Here is a 20,780-nt window from a genome sequence, read left to right as displayed (position 1 = left end):
TGTTGATGACGACTGTGGCATTGAATTGCCTTCAGTTCATCAGTTTATGTTTACTGATTGGAAAGCATTGACTTCCTTTGAACCATCCCGCCTCATGAGAAAAACCTATATAATTATAATTACATCAAATTATACACAAGGTAAACAACATAGAGAGTGCGTCGTTGCCATCCCCCCCGACCCGCCAGCCCGCTGTCACCTCATGACCACCTGGTGAGAGCACAGTGTTGACATTTCCCTGCAGGCACGTTAGAGCTCATTTAGATGGCAAAGGGCACGCCACGTCGTGACTACACTTTGAGCAGTGGTTAAATGTTTTATTTTGTAATGGCCTGAATGCCAGCAACGCCCGCTGACTGATCCCAAAGCCTTCAACAAGGTTACTTTAACATATTCCACGGAAAGAGAAACAAGTAATATAATATTAATGAAGTAAGAATGTTAGTGAGATAATTTGGTTAGTGGAATACATTGTCTCTTTCAAACATGTTAAAATAAAAGGCTAGTTATCCACAACGTTATACAACACAAAACAGGATTTTAAGGTACACTATCATCAAAATGAAGCTAGAATAAATGATAATAACACAATATAATAATAACAATAACATTACAACTTTAAATGTCTCTGTAAAACTGTTATGTGAAGAGTCAGAACAGGAACACATCAAATGCACACTATTTTTCCTCTTTTGGGCCATGAGTCATGAATAAAACATTCTGTCAGGTTGACATGTGAGGAGGAATGGAAAGACATTGGTGAGGGAGTAACATGCAGGAGAGAGTCATGGAGGAACCACAGCAGGAGTCTCTGGTGGGAAGAGGAGTCGGATGTCTTGACCAGGGCCGGTGGTGGAGTAAGAGCTGGGACCAGGAGTAGCGGAAAAGAGGAAAGCAAGGGAGAATAAAGGTGGGAGGCCAGGGAATTGACATTTACGCTGGCGATCTGAACATTTGAATATTTTAATTCCCAATTTGGCCTTAAAGGATTGTGGGCTCTTATGGCTTCATCTGGCACAGCTACCCCAAGGAGACCCACTCCTCTCTATGTTTCTTTCCTGACTATCTAGGGTGTTTTGGTCAACCATTTTAGCTTGGCAGTAAAATAAATTGTTGTTTTTTTCTAGAAGGTTATACTGTAGCTACTTGAGAAGTACCACTGCACAAGAGCACCTAAGAAGACAGACAAACCATCATGTGGTCTTTCCCAGTTGTACAAGCCTATAGAACGTTTACACTCTCCAGTTGTTTTCTTCATGTAAATTCTTCAATTTCATGCAATTAGGTTTTGTTTTCTCAATTTATCTACAGCCCACATTTTAAGGAGATTTCTTTCATTTACATGAAATTGTATATTAAAAAGGTTCCACACTAAAATGTATTAATTGCACAATTATTACATTTATCATTACCATTTGTATTGTTTTCCAGATGACCGTCATATTTAAGACCTGACGATACGATATACTGTATTTAGCACACCAATGAGTCAATAAACAAGATGATGTGAAGGTACAGTTTCCCTTATGTGTTCATGTTGTCAGGAGATAGGGAGCCATGTAGAAAGATGATTCCCTGTTCAATAGTTCATTGAAAATATTGCCCATGACTTTGGCTTTGAAATAGTTGTCCTTGGAACTTGTCCAGTTATCCTCAAAAATAATTAAGCTGAGTTTTTATTTTTAGCAATAATACTGTGGTCAAAGGTTTTGTTTTGGTAAAACGAAGAGTGGGTCTCCAGAAATGTAAATACTCTCAAATTAAAAGACAGAGAGGACCATCTATGGTATAAACATTTTATATATTTTGCAGAAATGTATTTAAAAATATCGATAGAAAAGAGCATTTTGATGGGGAATGACAGTAGATTTAAGTTTATTAACCATTTATAAGTTATATTCTTCAATCAATGAGTTGTTGTGTACACCGGTGGCGTCGTTAGCCCTGGCCGTCCTGGGCTATAACCTCGGATCTTTTATGAATAGCCCCGGTTCCTCCTGCCTCGATGACATCACGCTGATTGGACAGCGATAAAATCATTTCGTGAACAATAAGGATGCACCATTAGTTTGAGGTACGCGCAGTTCCAGCATTGCTCAATTGGTATCAACGAACCTAATGTCAGACCAGGAACTCATATACACTCCTTAATTGTCCAGTGTTGGTGATAATACGCCCTTGGAAGACATCTGTTCTTGTTACCGATCAGACTGGAACCTCGTGTAATTATCTGGGGCAAAAGCACGTCAGTGAACAGGACCAAATAACTAGTTCAGATGACTCTATCGCCCTGCTGTTTGTCCGTATACGCTCCACCTTGCACGATTTACGCCATTATCATTATTTTCTACGTCCATACTTGAACATCGGATGTATGGATCCCGACTATTCCTTAATAAAATGTGCTTTAAATATATGTACATATCATACAGCATTTACTTCATATAGCATTTACTCTTGATTCCTATTGGTCCCTGTTGCCTATGGTCTCTGTTGAGGATTCTATCTGCAGGTTCCTTTAGAAGCGGTGGCCACTCTCTGCCTCCATTATCTTGTCATTTCAGGAGGATTATGTTCCGGAGCACACACAGTCGGACTGGCGCTAAAGAACTGTGACAGCTTACAATAATTGCAAAGCTAATTAGTGGGAACGAGCTCATCATCACCCTCCCTGACCAGGCCTGTACTGAGGAATATGGCTATATTAGAGAATGCATGCTGGGAAGTGGGTGTTTTGTTGTTGGTACCTTTCCATTATCTTTTCTTCAACCCTTTCTTTCTCTGAAACAAGTTCAAAGCCATCATCATGACCTATTAATGAATCTTTAGGTTTGTTTGAATGGAATAATTCTAATGGGGGAAAAAACCTGAGAATAGAAATCCAATAAAAGAAAAATAATTAATTTAAAGGACTGCATAAGGAGATGAGTCTGTGTAAGCAAATCCATAGGCCCGCTGTTCAATAGCACTTTAGCTCTTTATTCTATCTCTTTCAATTCCACTCTTTATGTCGTTCTCTCTCTCTCCCCACCCTCCCTCTCAGACTACACACATCTCTACCTCATTTCCTGCGTGACCTATGGTCACACCCTCAGTGCCAGCCTTAATGGTCTACCCAGCTCTGCAGTGTGCATGGCTTTCAAAGCCCTAGGAGCATACAGTAGTTTTGGCCTCCTGCAGCAGGCACAGAGATGACCCTCATTAGTCCCAATAGCTGTAGAAGGAGACTTCCGCAAGTCACAGCATCACTGTTAACAAGAGCACTCTTTGTGGAGTGGCCTGCCTGGTCTCTTTTGGCTCCACCCAAAAAACAGGGACATCCTAATGACATTCACTGACATTGCAAATAGGCCCCCTTAAGGGTTTCCCCTAGACTTCCCACTGACTCACAGAAAACGTTTTAGGGGCAATTAAAACGGGACGTAACCGTGGGACCATAAGAGCTCATTCTCTACAGGTCCCAGTTTGATCCCTGTTCATCTTTAATAAGCAATGTCCATTAGAAAGTAAGCAATGTCCCCTGGAGTATGTTATGAAACGTTGTCATTTGGTTCAGATGTTGGACAACCGTTGGCCACAAGCGGGTGTTCAACAATGATGGAGGGGAGGTGACATGATGGTCCCATTGCAACATTCTGGGAGGGACCATTGTGCAGATGGCTACTGAATGAAGCCCATGTCATCAGGCATTGTGCCTGTAGTGTAGAGTATTTCAAAGTGTGTCATGTAGTATGTACGTTTTAAACAAACTGGTAAAAGCTCTGTTTGCATGTGTATCCCGACTGCTGAATGAGCTGTGATTGAATCGATGGTTCACCAATCTGGCCTTTAATCCACTTCACAACAGTAAGGGGTGGTGTGTAATGAAACTAAGGTGTGGAGAATTCAAAACACAGGAGGGCCGTCTGACTATTTTCTTGCTTTGTGCAGGTTTTATTTGAATGTATTTATTTTTATTGGGCACAGAGGAGTATAATGCATTTTCTTCCCTTTGAACTTGTTTTAGTGAAATGGTTGGCCTGCTTTTAGCTGCATCCTGGGTTTCATTGTATAAAGGGCCACTGAGATCCTCCCAAACATTGAGTTGGCAGTCTTGTCTATGGAGTTGTTGTTTTTATTTGGAAGTATTGCTTGATGTGGTCCAGAAGACCGCTGAGGTGAGCTATCATTGTTTCCTTCATGGTATTGAAATTCAGTTAATTGTGCCTAAAAAAGTCCTCAAAGTTGAGAAATATTTGGACAATTAGTTGGCCTCCAAGGTTCTGAAAGGTGATGAGAAAGTTGAGACCTAGACTCTATCTAAACTAGCCACACATTGCTCATCTTGGGTTTCGGAAAACACAAACATGCTTGTTATATTGAGTCAGAACAGTTTAAGTGATAGCCAATACATGTGGGTAAATATAGGCCACAAATGATTGTCTTATTAATTGATAGACAATGGATAAAACTTTTATAGACTCTTATTAAAAAAAAAGATTTCACATTCCTTTTAAGCCTACTCTTTGTTACCAAATGTTAGCCACATCCACAACTAAATCAAAGGGTAATGACTTGATCTATGGTTAATGTTTCTCTTAAGCATGCATATATTCTTTACTCGGTTCACAAGCTTGTGTTTTTGTTTTAGTGTGGGGCTAAAAATATAGGTAAATATGAAGCACTAATGTTGTACACGTTATAACAGCCACAAAGGTCTAGATCAGTGGGGGCTGTTGACATTTCACTGACAAAAGAAAGATGCACGCTGGGTAGATGTCCTAATAGCCAAATTGACACTGCATCGCCACACATTTAATGTAGGGTTCATTACAACACTTCCATCTAGTGTATAATAGAAGAACTGCACATTAATAAATTTTATTGCCAAAATGAATTTATTCTCAGTGATTCAGAAATCAGATTTAAACATATTTCCAAGCAGATAATTTTTTTTTTGACGCTGAGATTTTAAGCGCTTTAAATTTGTCACGTGCGTCCACGAGTTCCACGTTCTAGTCTAGTTCTTGTCAGCTGACTTCCATATCCAATTTCAGCATTTTCGCTCAGTGTCAGAACACGACTTTCTTTGTGGACGTTGTTTTCCGCGAAACGAATGTGAGTTATCTAGAATGAAACAGTAGGGTATTTTATATTACAAACTCCTCCAAAAAAAACCTTTCTTAACTTTTCTGTACTCTTTCAAACACCAAATGTGGTCATTGAATGAATTTTAATATCAAGATAAGTGACATGGGTAAATACCGAATCAGAATGTTTCGTACCACTCGCCTTAAGCAACTGTGTTTAATCTAACAATAATACTGGTAAACGTCCTGACAGTGTTACTGCTACAGTAGGCCTAAAAGCAGCACATTATTTTAGATATTGTGTTATTTAGGAAGCAGTATTTTTGCAGCTGACTGCAGTCTTGTAAGGGAGTATGTATGATAGGATAGTCAGCACATATTCTGACATTGTTTAATCAGTGTCAGTCTGACCAGTGACATCAATTATTGAGCCATTCATTGATGTTTTATGCAGTGAGTATCAGGGATGGACTTGTCAGACCCTGAGGAGCAGTTACTTCACTATGCCAAGACAGGAAGCCTGTCTCTCATCCACTGTCTTCTGCAGCTAAGAATTGAACAAGGCCTTAGGATCAACGTAAATTGCAAAGGTAACCTTTACCTGAAGTGGGGTCAAGTCAAGCATCAGGAATATTACAAATACATTTAGCATAAAAGCCAAAGCATTAAAACAAAACTGCTCATTTAAACAAGAAAGCATACAATTAAACATCACATTTATGAGGGCTAAAAGACTTGTAGTAATGCAAAAAATGTTGTAATTTTATTTGTAATGTAGTCATTTTATATATTGATTAATGCCAGCACATTCGGATAATCAGACTGTCAGATTCTTTCTTTTTTGGACAGAATCCTGAGTAAAAAGGTTTTATTTTACAATAATAATTGTGTACCCTGCAGTGTTATGGCAAAACATGTAACCAGAATATCACTTTTGACTGCAGTTTAAAAAGTACAAAGTGCATAATGTTTTGGTATGGGTCTGATGTTATTTCTACCAGGTAAGACCAAGGCCAGTGCAGGCTGGACACCTATACATCTGGCCAGCTACTTTGGACACAAAGATGTTGTGGAGGAGTTACTTAAGGTACGTGTACATACTTGATCTTTACACAACAAAGACAAAGCAAGGCATTGTGCAAGACACTCAACATGGGAGGTTTTATCCGGAAAATATGGTTCAAGGCTAGAGGACAACTGTAACTGTTTCCTTATTCTAGCAATTGTTTTCATCTGTGTGAACTGGGAGATTCCACAGCACAGAAGTTCAACATATTTCTTTTTTTCCTTTACCTATAAATATTTCCTAACCGAAAACAAACAGAAATCCAAATATCAAACAGAATGAAATTAAAATAGCATAGAATTGATCAGAAATACAGTGTAGACATGGTTAATGTTAATGTTATAAATGACTATTGAGCTGGAAACGTTGGAAAGATTTTTTATGGAATATCTACATAGGCGTACAGAGGCACATTATCAGCAACCATCTGTGTTCCAATGGCACGTTGTGTTTGCTAATCCAAGTTCATCATTTTTAAAGTCTTATTGATTGTTAGAAAACCCTTTTGCACTTATGTTAGCACTGCTGAAAACCCCAAACTTTTGAACGGTAGTGTATTTCGATCTCAACTCCGTTCTAATCAAATGTGAAATTTATAACCAGTACAGTTCTTGATCTTCTTGAGGTACTTATGTGTTTTGTATTTGCATTTAGGCTGGTGCTAATGTCAATTTGCAAGATAACATGGGGGACACGCCTCTACACAAAGCTGCCTCCACTGGAAGAAAGGTTGGCATTTAATTACAACATTATGTAAAATGTATGGAGTGGTATGCAAAACTTCTTAATGGCAAAACATCTTAATGGTGAATTTCTATGGAATGTCAAAGATCCCTGATGAATTAGATATATCAATTAGGTCTTGCCTTCTTCGTCTCAGATCTTATTTCTCTTCCAGGAAGTGGTTCTATTACTGTTGCGATACAATGCAAGCCCCACCATCATCAACGGGACAGCCCAGATTCCTAAAGCGGTCACAGAGGATGATGAGGTCATCACTATGTTGGAGGGTGGGTTCTGGATGATCACAAAGGAATGATTGGTTGTCTGTCTTTGTCCCTGCGATAGGTTGTGTTCCGCAGCTCAAACATGTTTTGAAATGGAATGGTACTTCCTGATTTTAAATTTAGAAAACAACTTCACACATTTCAACCCTAGTTGTTAGATTGGAGAGATGTATAGACATTTGAATGCATCATTGCTCAATGATTGATTAGACGTTCTGAGTGTTTTTATTTTATTTATAGACACTGATGTTCTGGCACACTCAATGCCATCAACCAAAAATGCCATAATATCCAAACGGAATAAAACAAAGGCTAAACTCCAAATAGAATAGTTGAACAAGGCAGAAAATAGCCTCTCTCCCAAAATGTTTTTTTGTTTGTCAGAAACATGATGGCTTGGTTATGTGAGGCAGGTTGATTCTGGTGTTTCCTTAACCCCTTCTACATTAGGTTAGATTGAGAGTTACCTATTAAAACCTATTAGATTTTTTCTACTGTTTGGTGCTGTATGCCATTCTAAACATGGCCCTAGATTATTTAACCCACTTTTAAAAATTATATTTGTGTAGCTGCTGAAAGAAGAGAGGAGAGGAGACAGGAGGAGAAGCTTCTGGAAGCTGCCAGAGAGGGAGATGTCTTCAGCCTGTCTCATCTGGTTAGAATGAGGTCACCCCTGACCCTCCACAGAATTTGTCCATGTGGTGCTTTATTCTCAAGAGACTGATTTAGACCTGGAACTTAAAGGTCAAATGATAGGGCACTATTCCAGGTCGCCAGGCCCTGAGAACCCATTGCCTCAGAGTGCAGTACTTGTGACCAGATATCTGTGGGACAAATGTTGGTCAAAAGTAGTGCATTGTATTGAATGGGGTGCCATTTGAGGCAAATCCTCCAATCCTCAGAGTTGAGGTGAATATAAGTCTGACTTGAAAACTTAAGCATTGTACACAATAGATTTGTGTGTTACCATAGCTTGGTTACTGACTTTGTAATTGAAGACAAATTAATCTTTCCTTAAACCAAGTTTCTGCCACACTAACAAGTTGAGTTTTTTATATTATTTATCTGCCCATGTATGTACTTATATGAAGAGTTAGCTTACATGTCATATGTGTTAAGTGAATGGATAGACACCCTGTGCCTAATTTATTAACTTCAGACGTGTTACCTTTCCAAGCTCAGCAAGAAGAATCCCCCTGACATCCATTGTAGGGACCTGCAAGGAAACACGCCGTTACACTGTGCGGCCTACAGGGGGCAGAAGCAGTGTGTTGCAAAGCTGCTAAAGTGTGGAGCCAGCGTAAGCATCAAGAACAAGTGTGGTATGTCCTGATGCTGTATGTCCATTATTATGATATCTGGGTCAGTGTAAAATACTTTTAGTAGAATTTTGAGTGTATTTCCACAAGTTTTATGTACTAAGAATGTCAGTCATTGATTTTAATTATAAATCAAATTATTTCTCCAAATAGAAATGGCTTTTCAAAATATCAGATACATATAGTTTAATCTTAGCAAAAATCTGCACAATATTTTGTATTTATTAGTACCAGTGACCAAGAAGGTCAAAGTGTCATCATTTAAGGATACATTTAAAAACTTTGCTGTATGTGTTTCTTCCTGCTGCTGTATCCTTTCATATGATTATGTCCCAATGGATTAAGGTCAAAATGGCTCTTCAGTGTCTGTTACAGAATAGCTTTAGTACTGTAGGACATTAAATCAAGGCGACTCCACATGCAATTAAGGTACTGGTCTGCATTTCTGTGAGGCTTTTTTCTTACTTTGTAAGATTTTACATTTGTTATTGCCATCAGTTATTGTGAATGACAATGGCACTACTTCACTCAATAGCTCCACAAAATGACTATAATAAGACTCCAATATATACAGTAATATAACAGTAATATAATCCAATGTTGGTGAATTAAATGCAGAGGGATTTGCTCCATTTGGACCCTTGTAAATCAGCTGGGCTCGATTATCTGGACTCCTTTTTTCTGAGGCTCTCTATCTCTATTATGTCAACTCCTATCACTTGCCTGTTAAACCTTCCATTACAAACAGCTGTAATCCCTCAGGATTAGAAGGCTGCTTGCGTCATTCTTCTTCTCAAAGGGAGCAACAAGCTAGACCCTGAATATAATTGGCCTATCTCAATCCTGCTTTGTCTTTCTAAAGTTTTTTAATTCCTGGTCAACAAATGGTTAACTCCCCATTTTGAGTTTTTTGCGGTCCGGTCAGGTTTCAGATCTGTCTGTTTGTGTATTTCAGGATCTCTAAAGGTCCTAAATGACATCATGTCTGCTTTAGACAAAAAGTGGTATTGTGTTTTTATTGATTATAAAGCCTTTGAGTCTGTCAACGATTCATAGTGTTGCTCAGGAGACTTAATGCCAGACTGCCATCTGCATGTCATCAGTACCCCCTTTAACATTCATCATTGTGACACTGCTTTACTGGCCCTGGCTACATACACAACACCTGACTCACTGGTACAGACATATTTACAAGTCCCTTCAGCTTCTCTTACTGCTTAACATCTGCTACTCCACTAGTAAGCTGCACTCCGGTAGATATCTCACGTGGTCTCATATTAAAGCCTGCACTCCCTTAGGACATTATTGAGTTCAGTTCTCCACCAGCATGACTGGAACATATTTCCAAAGACCCTTACGTTAAATACCTTCATCAGACCTTATTTCTTCAAAAATAAATGAATATATAATAACAATCTGTTCACTATGCCCCCTGGTCAACCCTATTCACTATGCCCCCTGGTCAACCCTATTCACTATGCCCCCTGGTCAACCCTATTCACTATGCCCCTGGTCAACCCTATTCACTATGCCCCCTGGTCAACCCTATTCACTATGCCCCTGGTCAACCCTATTCACTATGCCCCTGGTCAACCCTATTCACTATGCCCCTGGTCAACCCTATTCACTATCCCCCCTGGTCAACCCTATTCACTATGCCCCCTGGTCAACCCTATTCACTATGCCCCCTGGTCAACCCTATTCACTATGCCCCCTGGTAAACCCTATTCACTATGCCCCCTGGTCAACCCTATTCACTATGCCCCCTGGTCAACCCTATTCACTATGCCCCCTGGTCAACCCTATTCACTATGCCCCCTGGTCAACCCTATTCACTATGCCCCCTGGTCAACCCTATTCACTATGTGACCTAGTTGATAGTTCATGCCAGGTACCATTTGGGACCAGATATGTGGTATATTTACTGGTTCCCTCTGTCCGCTAACTGGTTAATTATTAATAAATATGTGTTCTATTGCAGATCAGACAGTGTTGGACCTGGCCTGCAATAAGGACATTTTGCAGATTTTAAGGGTCTGTAATGAAAAGGTGACACTGTTGACAGCAGGCCTAATGCTGTATATTTGACATACAGTAAGGTAGTCATAAAACATCAAGGATTTTCTTCCCTTCAGGATACAACTAATGGAGTACAGAAGTTTGAGGGCGTCCTATGGAAGGTATTCTTAATATTTACTCAACAATCATCCTATATTCTGAAATACAGAGTACAGTCTGGTATGTACTGATTGTAATGCTTTTATACAGTCCCTACTGTTGAATCACTCTGGGATAGACAAACTAGTAATGAAGTCTTCTGCCCTGTCCCACTCAGAGTTCCAGTTTCCTGGGCTGGCGTTCCCATTGGGTGGTCATTCAAGATGGAACCCTGTCCTGGTACCCTACACAGTGAGTCCTCACAACAGCATCGCCCTGGAAAGCTCTAGAGAGAACTGGGAAACGCCTGTCATGTCCGTCTGTGTTTGTTTTCCTGTTTGTTTGTGTTTTTGTTTCCAGAGCTGATGCGGTGGCAGATGTCCATAAGCAAGGCTCTAAGGCTCTGATAAACGCTCACTGCAGGGTATGTGTGGGTACTGTGTGCTCCGTGGTTCACCAGACAGACCTTCCTTGGTGATTTATATCCAGCATGTGCCTCCCCAGGTTAAATCGTGGGACAAGTGTTTCTTCAGCCTCCAGTGCTTTGACCACAGTCTACATCACTTCAAGGTGTCATCCAAGACGGAGCCAGAGGCTATGAGAAAAGTGAGATTCTCCAAGTATAGATTGTTCCTAGCATAGGACCACGTACTTCACTGTGTACTTGGTAGATTACAACACATTGGGCCTAGTTCTTTAGTGTGGTTTATTCATGCGTATGTTTTCATCCATCCACAGAAATGGCTGGTTGCCCTGGGGGAGCATGCGGCCTATAGCAGCTGTCAGTCTACCCAGGAACAGACCGTTAATGATGAGGAGGATGATGAATATAGATCACTGGCCAACCTCACGGACTCACTTCAGGTCAGCTAAGTATTTTCCACTAACATCACCCCATGACAAATGCACACACTTCAACGCTGTTTTGCGGCTGGTGTTTACTTACACAATGTTTAGTGTCTTTCTCCGCCCCTTGCAGGTCGCTGAAGCATGCCAAAGGAAATTGGATACTGAAGTGTCCATTTTTCTATCAATGATAAAGAACGAGGACAACAGTAAGAGATTCACCATTCATTTACCTATAAGTGCTTATTACTCCTCCACAGCTTCTGCCAGCCTTTCTACTTCTGTTTTCTTCCTTTTAGTACTGACTGCTTCTTTGTAGTAAGATTTTCTAATACTGGGTTGTGTGGTTGTCCCTCATAGCACGTTAAGATGAATGCACTTTACAGTAAATCCATCTGAATAAGAGCATCTGCCAAATAACTCAAATGTAAATGTAAAATTCTGTTGAAGTATTTCGGTTGAAGTATCTTTCACAGTTAAAGGAGATATTCATAGTTTTAGTAGTAACAGGACTTCACAACTATAGATAGGGTTAGCCGCTAAGTAAATAACAGCTAGATTGCTTGGCATACTGTGCATTATACTGTGTATGGTTTTATGGCATATCTTGTCCATGGAATAACTATAACCAAGTGTACAACCACATTTTGGACAAAGAGATGTGTAGATGTAGCTTACAATACATTTAGCCTTTAGCCTCTTACAGTTTAGCCTGTGCAGCTAATTTGATTCGTAACAGTTTTAAGTAGCTTGGCAATCTAGGTAATGTTATACAACTTGTGGTTTGGATTTCCAATTTTATAGCCTGTACTGCTCATGGAATAAGCATAACAGAGTTAGGAGGTTTACTTACTCAAACGTTCTTTAGGCTAGTCTTCCCTGAAGGCAGAAATTAATGTGATTGGATCAGTCTATGGAGAGGGCAGTTCATAAGTTCCAACTCTGAAACCATAATTTCAATTTCTTTCTCAAACTGTAAGGGTAAAGGTGTGTGGTCATGGTATGGTTTTGATTGAACATATACAAACCTTGCTTAAATGTCTACTTTTAGCATTCAGCGTAATTTTAATGCAAGTTACACCCTTCCAATTAAATCAGTCAATCTCATTTATTTCTGCCTTGAGTGCAGATCTGCCTCCAAAGCATGTTTGAGTAAGTGAAACTCCGGAATGCGCTTTTCAAGTCTACAACAGCTTCTGTGCACCACTAATGTTTGAGAGCTCTGTCTACTGTATACAGTGTGTATTAGTGTTTTCTCTACTGCTTTATCACAATTTCTTTGGGATTGTTAATGCATTATTTATTTTTGCACAGTACTGCAATAACTTAAATTAACTTAACCTTGCGTAACAGTTGGCTGATGTGATTGTCCTAACCGCATGAGTTGACTGTTGACTGTATTTCTGGATGTCCCTCTGTGTTTGTAGCGGTGCCTGCTTCTCTCCTGTTGAAGGCCAGGGAGACCGGTGACCTCTCCAGGGAAACCTGCAGTGCTCTGGGACGCTGTCTCGCTCTGTTCTCCAAACAACAGGAGGTACATGACAACACAACACTACATAAGAGCGTTGATCTGGGTTCCGTCCCCACAATGACCGTGATCTATTCTTTCGAAAAAAAAGAATATATCGGGAATAACTGATACTAGATCAGCAACGAATGCTTTGACTTTTCTGCTATTTGAAACCCCTTTTAGGTCACATTAATTTATTACTCAAAGGACTGGTTCATGTATACCTCACAAACAAGACTAAATTCATTGATGGAGTGCAAGTATCCCATTCACTCTGTTGATGCTTACACAACTGCTTATGTGCTGTTTTCCCATTGGCTGATTCAGTCATGGTGAATGGGTTATAGAAATCACTAACCCATCCCCCTGTTGTGATTGGCTAGTCGTCGTGTGAAGTTGACTGTGACGGAGGTATGTAGTGAATTGGGAGGGGCTGATGAGCGTGTGTGTGTGTGTGTCTGGTGTGTGTGTGTACACACCTGTCCTACCCGCCGTATGTTGCCCTTGGGACTCCAGTACAAGAGGTTGGTAATCACTGGCAAGCTTGCAGGAAGGACACAGCCAAGCAAGATCTGCATTTTATGCTGAGCTCTGCACTCCGCTCACAGATCCGTGCACAGATACACACACACACACACACACACACACACACACACTCCTTCAGACACACACACACACTCCTCAAGGCACACGAGCACAGTCAGTTACGGTTTTGCTCAAGAGGAAACGCTGCACGTTTCGAGACGGAACTGAAGCGTGTGCATATTAACGCTCTCGCAGACACATTTGTTCCCACTGAAACTCACACGGGGAGGAACAGGCAGAGCATCCCGGACCGGAGGCTGGAGGACGGGACAACAGTTCCCTGCATACAGGTATCAGCTTTTTCTTTCTTTGTGATCTTGTAAACTAATGGCAATATATGCGTTAGGCTTGTTCTGCTACAGGTTTTCATACTTGGATGTCGTTCGGGCGTACAGGGATTTAGCGCATTTAGAACTTTTGTCTGTAAATCTGACTTCAGCTCTTTGAATTGCAGCGCTCTCTGTCATCCTGTCTGATCGTTAGGATGAATTAGGATCTAGTAGCTATAGTGAAGGATTTCGCAATACAGTCCGTACGGTTAATTTGGACAACATCTGGTGCTACAGGACATACTGAAAAGGAAGGCTGTGTAAAAAGTGAAAGCCTTCTGCAATAGACAAGGCACCTGATGTATAAATGTAGTACTATAAATCATTGACATAATGACTGTCAAACAGTATCTTTCAGCAGCTTCGCTGTAAGAAACATGTCTGGAAATACTTTTTATTTTCTTACCACCTTTTTTTGAGGTGAAAGAACCACTTAGAATGGCGTTTAACCAAACCCACAGTGGAGACATTGCCTTTTACTTGTTGGCCCTGGGCTTGTTCTGTCAACAACATCTCGGCTGTGACCAGAGCTTCCTGAAAGATTGTTTCCACAGTGAGAGAGGCAGGGAGTGTCATAAACAGTCTCACTGGTCTGACAGCAGTGGGGATAGGTTCCTCGGACAACCGATCACATGGTAAGACAGAGATGTCTGAACAAACACTGCAATGTGTCTGTCAGCTCCCTGTCTGCGCTGGAAGTGTTTGATTAGGCTAATGGGATTAAACGTCCTTAAAACTGTAGGGGATCCAGGAGGGAGACATGGAGAGTATTAGCCCTAATCTGTCCATCCCTTTTCCTGCCAGAGACAGCTGTCACTTCTACTGCTAGCTAGGGTTTGTTCTGAATATGTGTATGTGACAAAGGAAAAGTTATACATATTTTCAGTTTTATTGCATAAGTATTCAACCCCATAGACAATAATGTTTGATAGAGCCACCCTCTTCTTCAATAACAGCTTTAACTCTTCTGGGTTAAATCTGTAAAATTTTTGGATTGGAGTGATTTTGTCCCACTATTCTTGAGAAATTTGCACCTGGTTGTTCAGGTTGGTTGGACAGTGCATGTGGACTAGTTTCCCAATGGAATTTAGGTCAGGATTTAGACTGGGTCGCTGTAGGACTGGGTTGCATTCTCAAAGGTGAATTTCCTCCCGAGCTTCCATTTGTATTTTTTTTATTACAGACCCCCCCACCCCCCCGGGAAGAATGGAACCTCACAGCTGACATCTGACCGTGATAACCACGTAGAAAAACACTATCAAATAAAAATACCAAAAGCACAGGTCCCCCGCCGACCCCCAATAGCTACGCCGGTGGCTTGGTTGCTGTCTTCAGGCTATCAGATGATAAGTTTTGACTATCAGGTTTCATCTTGCCACCTTCAAATAAAGGCCAGTTCTGTCAAAAACACTTGGCTACTTAAAAGTGGTGGTTGGTCTCTTTGTTGCTCTCACAAGTTTCCTTCTTTGAGAACTGTATGTTGAGGGACAACCTTTGTTGTCTTAATGTGATGCCCATAGTCCTTTGTCCATAGGCTTTTGAGGTACAGAGGATCATTTCTGAAACAGGGTGACAGTGGTGAGAAGTGTCGGTGATGACCTTTCCTGCTTCCTTGTCCTGGAGTTTTGTAGGAGGGCAGGTGGCAGTTTTTGACACTTTCTGCAGGCTGTATAATGGGTCGGAGTTTGGGACAGATGTGACTCACGAGGGAAGTGTTTAGCTGATGTCCCAGTCAGGCCTACAGCTGATGTTTCCTCCCTGACCCAGATCATTCATTAATTAGATCCAGATTTGGCCTGTTAGCTAGTCAAGTCAATCTCTTAGGCAGAACAGAGACCGTGTGATTGGCATGTGAAGTGTAGCTGTCTTGTTTGTCCTTGTTTTGCTGGTTTGTTTTCTCAGAGACTTCACATCACCATAGTGATTGTAATGTATGTAGGCCAAGCAGCTCAGAAACCTCTCTCTGCCTCTCCCTCCCTTGCTCTTTCAGACACATGCGCGCACACAAACACACACACACACACACAATCTTCTTTGCACCTGCATCATGTGTGTCTTAGATCCATTACTTATCACTTCCTTCTGCTTCAGAAATGTCAACACGAAACACAGGCTTGTGTCATGTTAATCATCATCATCATTTTCTTCCGCTTATCCGGGGCCGGGTCGCGGGGGCAGCAGTCTAAGCAGAGATGCCCAGACTTCCCTTTCCCTAGACAATTCCTCCAGCTCTTCATGTTAATCATACCAGGAGAAATTAAAACAACCACTGTCGCTTGGAGTTTTTTTTCAGTGGTCTTCTGTGAGATGTCTCGAATCATTCATATATAGTATGTCCGCAAGACGGAATGTCAGCTGCCTCCTGTTCCACAGGGAACGGGCTCACACACTCAACAATCTGCTCCCGGCTGAAAGAGGCAGAAGTCCAGAAGATGAACCCTGAACACTTTCTTTCGGGTTCCTCTCCTAGTCTGACTTTCAACCCAGAAACTGTGATAGCAGCAGGTAGGACAAGGCTATATTCATTGAGGTCAACTGTGCTGAATGTTTGAGAGCGGAGTGTAATAAATAGAGAAAACATGATGGGAACGTTTTGTAGTGTTGCCTTCTCCTGAACAGACCCCAGGACCACGTTAACTTGACACTGCTTAATTATGTAGCTGTATTTAATCACATGTACAACTGGGAAAGGAGTGGAGAGTTATGTTTCATGTTTACAGACAACACTGTTCAGTAGCACAATTGTGGATGTGGGCAGTTTGCTACTGAATGTCCCTTCTAGCATGAAAACAACGTTAATGCTTGCAGCAGGGTCCTGGGCAAGGAGATGTGATTCTCCCAGGCTTTCAACACACAGTACAGAACTACCACAGAGCCTCAGCCTCAGCCGAGCTTAAAATAGCAGTGTATGTGCTGAGGCGAGAAGATGAAGGGATGGGGAGATGAGAGGAGAGAGGGAGGGAGGGAGGGAGAGAGAGAAGGCACCGGGGCACGTTACACAACAAAGTGTTCCCGGATGGTTCTCCAGAGCCAAACTTTCAGAAGGGCCTGAGAGCTTTGGCTCGTGCTCAAGGACCTGCTGCAACATGAACTTGATTGCCAGACCCGTAGGACAACCTCGTTCTGAGTGGACTGGTGTGTGGTGTGGTGAAAGATGCGTTTCACCAGCAGCTGATGTCCTAAATTAGATTAGTTTACTGGACAGTACTTCTGGAAATGCAGAGGTTCTAGAAAACTGGACTAACAGACCAGTAAAAGACAACCAGTGTGGGTCAGGAGAGAGGCTCGTTCCTCATCTTTTTATTTATTTATGATGATCTATCAAAGCAAATCCCACTCCTCTGACTCCTCCATAGACTGTGGGACTGACCCTAAGAGCTGAGAACATATGGTAATGTGCTCTTCCTGCCACTGTACCAGCTCTCCCTAACCTCCATTGAACTCTCTACAGGATGTCAACTTAGCTGATGTGAATGTGTTGACAGGCCTACTCCACTGTAACATGTATGAGGCAAGAGACTATATAAAATGTTTCTGACACTAAGTGCCAGACAGCTCAGCCCTGTGCCAAATGCATCTATTTATAGAATGTTAATAGGCATTTCACCAAGGAAATTGACATTCCCTCATTCAGAAAGTGAGGAAGATAAGGTGGTGTAAACTCAGAGGGTTTCAACCCGTCTTAAGTCAGTCTGACACATTTTACGCACATGTGCAGTGACTGTCGTTCCAGGTATATGCCCCACCGCCTGTTTGATGTGTTGTTTCATTAAATCCAAGTTGAGAAATATTCCAGGTCGTTTTAGTAGCTTCACCTTTCGGCTCCCCATCTGCCAACCGGAGAGCGTATTGATCAGAGAGGAGAGCTGTTTTTGAAGTATCTCGGCACAACCTGCATCAGCATATTTATTCACAGGAGTCATCCTTAGCTCTCTGGCCTCAGACACAGCAGTGGAACAGGCTGAGGTAATTCACAGTGGGTGAGACCCATAGAGGAAAGGTTTAGTGTATAGGTATGGTAATGTTGCACTTGGTTCTGATTTATTGTGAGATGGTGGAGTTTTTTTTTTTCTCAGTAGCCCATTGGGCCTCAGCGCCTGGTATTGCTGACACTGAACAAGGCAACTACAGTACTCTCAAGGCATCCCTCTGCAATTTAACTGCTGTTGTTTGTCTTCCTCTGTTTTGAAGGATTCCGTCTTTGGAGTTGTTGTTGCTTGTGTCTGATTTTGAAGCAGTTATTCTTTCGGTGTCAAAGTATGTTTATTGAGGGATATACTTACATTTTCTTTCCAAATTAGTTCCTAGGTGTTACTCCTAAAGAACAAATAACAGGTATATCTTTTCTACCCCTTTCAGATGACTAAGACCTAGTGGTTAAGCCTGATGCTACTTTATTAATTGTCTGCTTGCCATTTTGACTTGATGAGTACAGGCTCAAACATAAGTAAACCGTTACTACTATGAGTTCTACAGTGATGCCAGGTGGATGTAAGACAGCCACAAAAGGTTGTAGTGAGGTGAACGGGCTAGGTGCTCATGCATGTATTCATTCAGGACGTGGGTAGTGTGATATGAAAGAGTCCTTAATAATAGAGAATTGACAAAGCAGTTTTTTTGCTCCCAGAACTTTAATTGAGGACAGAGAGTCTTCTTCGCTATCTCAGATTTACAGCGCGATTTATGGGCTCCAGTTTCTGACTGAGTCTGTCGGCTCAGATTGACTGTCTTCTTTCCCCAAGGTGACTTTGGCATCTTTTCACTCTTCAGAGACTTGGCTCACATGGTTTTTTTTTTTGTCAGTCACTGAGCTTTCATTACTCTGCATTTAATAGATTTCTTCTCTTAGCAGATCAGTAGAGAATCTGAACTAAGTATTTAATCCGTTATTTATTCATCACCGTACTCATTTTCTATGTAAAACTCTTCAAAAGAGAAACTGTGTTTATATAGCTGAAAGTAGGTTGACTTTCATTGCAGCTGTCCCTTGAGTGTTAGAGGCCCTGGTATCTGACGTAGGCGGTTGCTTGGTTAGAGTGTTGTTTTGTCAGGACTGTTTATTACTGAGGTAAGTGGAGCATGCACAACAGCAACGTCAGACAATGAATGGAATAGATATCCAGTCTGTGGCCCAGCAGCTGAGCTCAGGTTGCCCAGTAGAGACACTTGATCCTGGGTCACAGTGCTCTCGGAGACTATGGTGTTAGATTCCAAGTGGAGGAAATTTTATCTGAAGGGCCTGAGATTGAACAGTGACCAGCCGGGCCATCTGTAGGAGCTGGTACTACAGGACTTTACAGTGAGAGATCAATACCACGCCACACATCATTCACTCAGTCTGTATCCAATAGATACAAATGTAAAATTGTGCATTGCGTGCAACAGTGTTTTTAATGCCATGTTTTACTATGTGTGTGTGTGTGTGTGTGTGTCATCCCAGGTGTGGAGCCTGAAGTTGGAGCAAGAAGTGGAGAAGAACAAGCTACTATCAGAGGCTGTCCAGGCATTAACTACAAAGCACCAGGACCTAGACCAAAAGTCTGTCTTTATTGGCCGGAGGTCCCCTACACTAAGCATAATAACACAGGAGGACTTCTATGATGCGCTGTCAGGTCCGTCAAACCCAACTCTGAACACAGTATAAAAAAAAAAGTGCTACACCTGTTCTAAATCTGTAAATATGGTCTGGCTGATCTAAAGTTGTGGCCAAAGTTATTGACACCATTGCAAATTAGTAAAATAATGCACCATGTATCCTAAAACATTTAGAAATTCCAAAATCTTTTGGTATTCCATTTGTATTCCTTTGGTTTCCAGGTGAAAATAAATACATCTGAATAATTTTCTGTTTGCTTATTCCACAAAGAAATCTGAACATTTCTAAGGTAGTTACAAATAATTTTACTTCAAGCAAGTGATTCTCCTTCACTTTGGAATTGACCTCACGTGGTGAGCAAGTTTGAATAGAGAAAAGGACTCGTTCTCCTGTTTTGTTTTGCTGTGTGTATCAGAATGAGCATGGAGAAAAGAAAGAAATCCAAAGAATAATCAGAGGTCAGATACAAGATTGAAACCAAGCATGGACAATCTGAACGCTACCTGTCCATCTCTAGAGACCATCTGTGTGTTTAAAGAAAACACAAAGAAGCCTTCAAAGAAAAGTACACCAGTCAAACATGGAGGTTCAGTTTGTTTTATGTTTTATGTTTTGCGGTTGCTTTGCTGCCTCTGGGACTGGCTGGCTTGAATGTCTGAAAGGCGTCTCTAAACCTTGGCTTCATGGAGTTCAATGTCAAACCCAGTGTTAGAAAGTAGATTCTCCTTCGAAGTTTATGGGTTTTCAAGCAGGACAATGACCCCAAACACACATCAAAACTCCCAGGAATGGTTCCAGACCAAATGCTGGCGAAAGTGACCAGCAATGAGTCCAGATCACAATCCTATTGCATACCGTTGAGATATCTGAAAATAACATTCAGGAGGCACCCTTCAAATCTGGGAGAGTCAGAGCAGTACATGAAGTGCTTGATTGCAGTTATTTTGGCCAAAGGCTGTGGGACCATATATTGCGTCTACAGTAGGAAGTCAACTTAGTCAATACTATTTCTGTACATTTTCTTATTTAAACGGTATGCAAGGTTCTGAATAAAAAAAACTTATAGTTTTTTTACTTATAGAGACAACAATTGTGTGTACAAGTCTGTCAATACTTTGAGCCACAACTATAGAATATTGACCTAAGTTGAGTCTGATTTCTTAATTGAGCTATAGGTCCTTCATACTGTTGCCCAAGAAAATATTTCCACTGTGTTGTTGTTGGTTGATTTGATTGAGTTTTTCTTTTAAGTACCGTTCACCAATGGCCAGCCTGCCATGGGTATTTAAGACAACT

The 20,780-nt window shown here is 41.2% G+C and overlaps 1 protein-coding gene across 3 annotated transcripts in view; it reads left to right on the top strand.

The window, feature by feature from the left end:
- Positions 1 to 5,019: 5,019 nt before the first annotated feature.
- LOC105018919 (oxysterol-binding protein-related protein 1) overlaps positions 5,020 to 20,780 on the top strand; it is a 34,358-nt gene continuing 18,597 nt past the window's right edge. For 2 of the 3 annotated variants that reach the window (XM_034291367.1, XM_020045493.2), the window contains exons 1-16: positions 5,020 to 5,097; positions 5,524 to 5,659; positions 6,071 to 6,156; positions 6,790 to 6,864; positions 7,034 to 7,145; positions 7,712 to 7,808; positions 8,325 to 8,464; positions 10,443 to 10,510; positions 10,597 to 10,641; positions 10,797 to 10,870; positions 10,979 to 11,042; positions 11,123 to 11,224; positions 11,357 to 11,482; positions 11,598 to 11,673; positions 12,892 to 12,998; positions 19,329 to 19,500. In XM_034291367.1, coding sequence (XP_034147258.1) covers positions 5,536 to 5,659; positions 6,071 to 6,156; positions 6,790 to 6,864; positions 7,034 to 7,145; positions 7,712 to 7,808; positions 8,325 to 8,464; positions 10,443 to 10,510; positions 10,597 to 10,641; positions 10,797 to 10,870; positions 10,979 to 11,042; positions 11,123 to 11,224; positions 11,357 to 11,482; positions 11,598 to 11,673; positions 12,892 to 12,998; positions 19,329 to 19,500 — 1,468 coding nt within the window. In that variant the 5' untranslated portion in view covers positions 5,020 to 5,097; positions 5,524 to 5,535. Of the gene's footprint in view, positions 5,098 to 5,523; positions 5,660 to 6,070; positions 6,157 to 6,789; positions 6,865 to 7,033; positions 7,146 to 7,711; positions 7,809 to 8,319; positions 8,465 to 10,442; positions 10,511 to 10,596; positions 10,642 to 10,796; positions 10,871 to 10,978; positions 11,043 to 11,122; positions 11,225 to 11,356; positions 11,483 to 11,597; positions 11,674 to 12,891; positions 12,999 to 19,328; positions 19,501 to 20,780 lie in introns of all 3 variants that reach the window. The other variant, XM_034291366.1, reaches the window with a different exon arrangement.

This window comes from Esox lucius, chromosome 3 (genome assembly GCF_011004845.1).
Source record: "Esox lucius isolate fEsoLuc1 chromosome 3, fEsoLuc1.pri, whole genome shotgun sequence".
Classification (NCBI taxonomy): domain Eukaryota; kingdom Metazoa; phylum Chordata; class Actinopteri; order Esociformes; family Esocidae; genus Esox; species Esox lucius.
The sequence above is the reverse complement of the archived record's forward strand: the minus strand, read 5'-3'. Positions and strand labels throughout refer to the sequence as shown.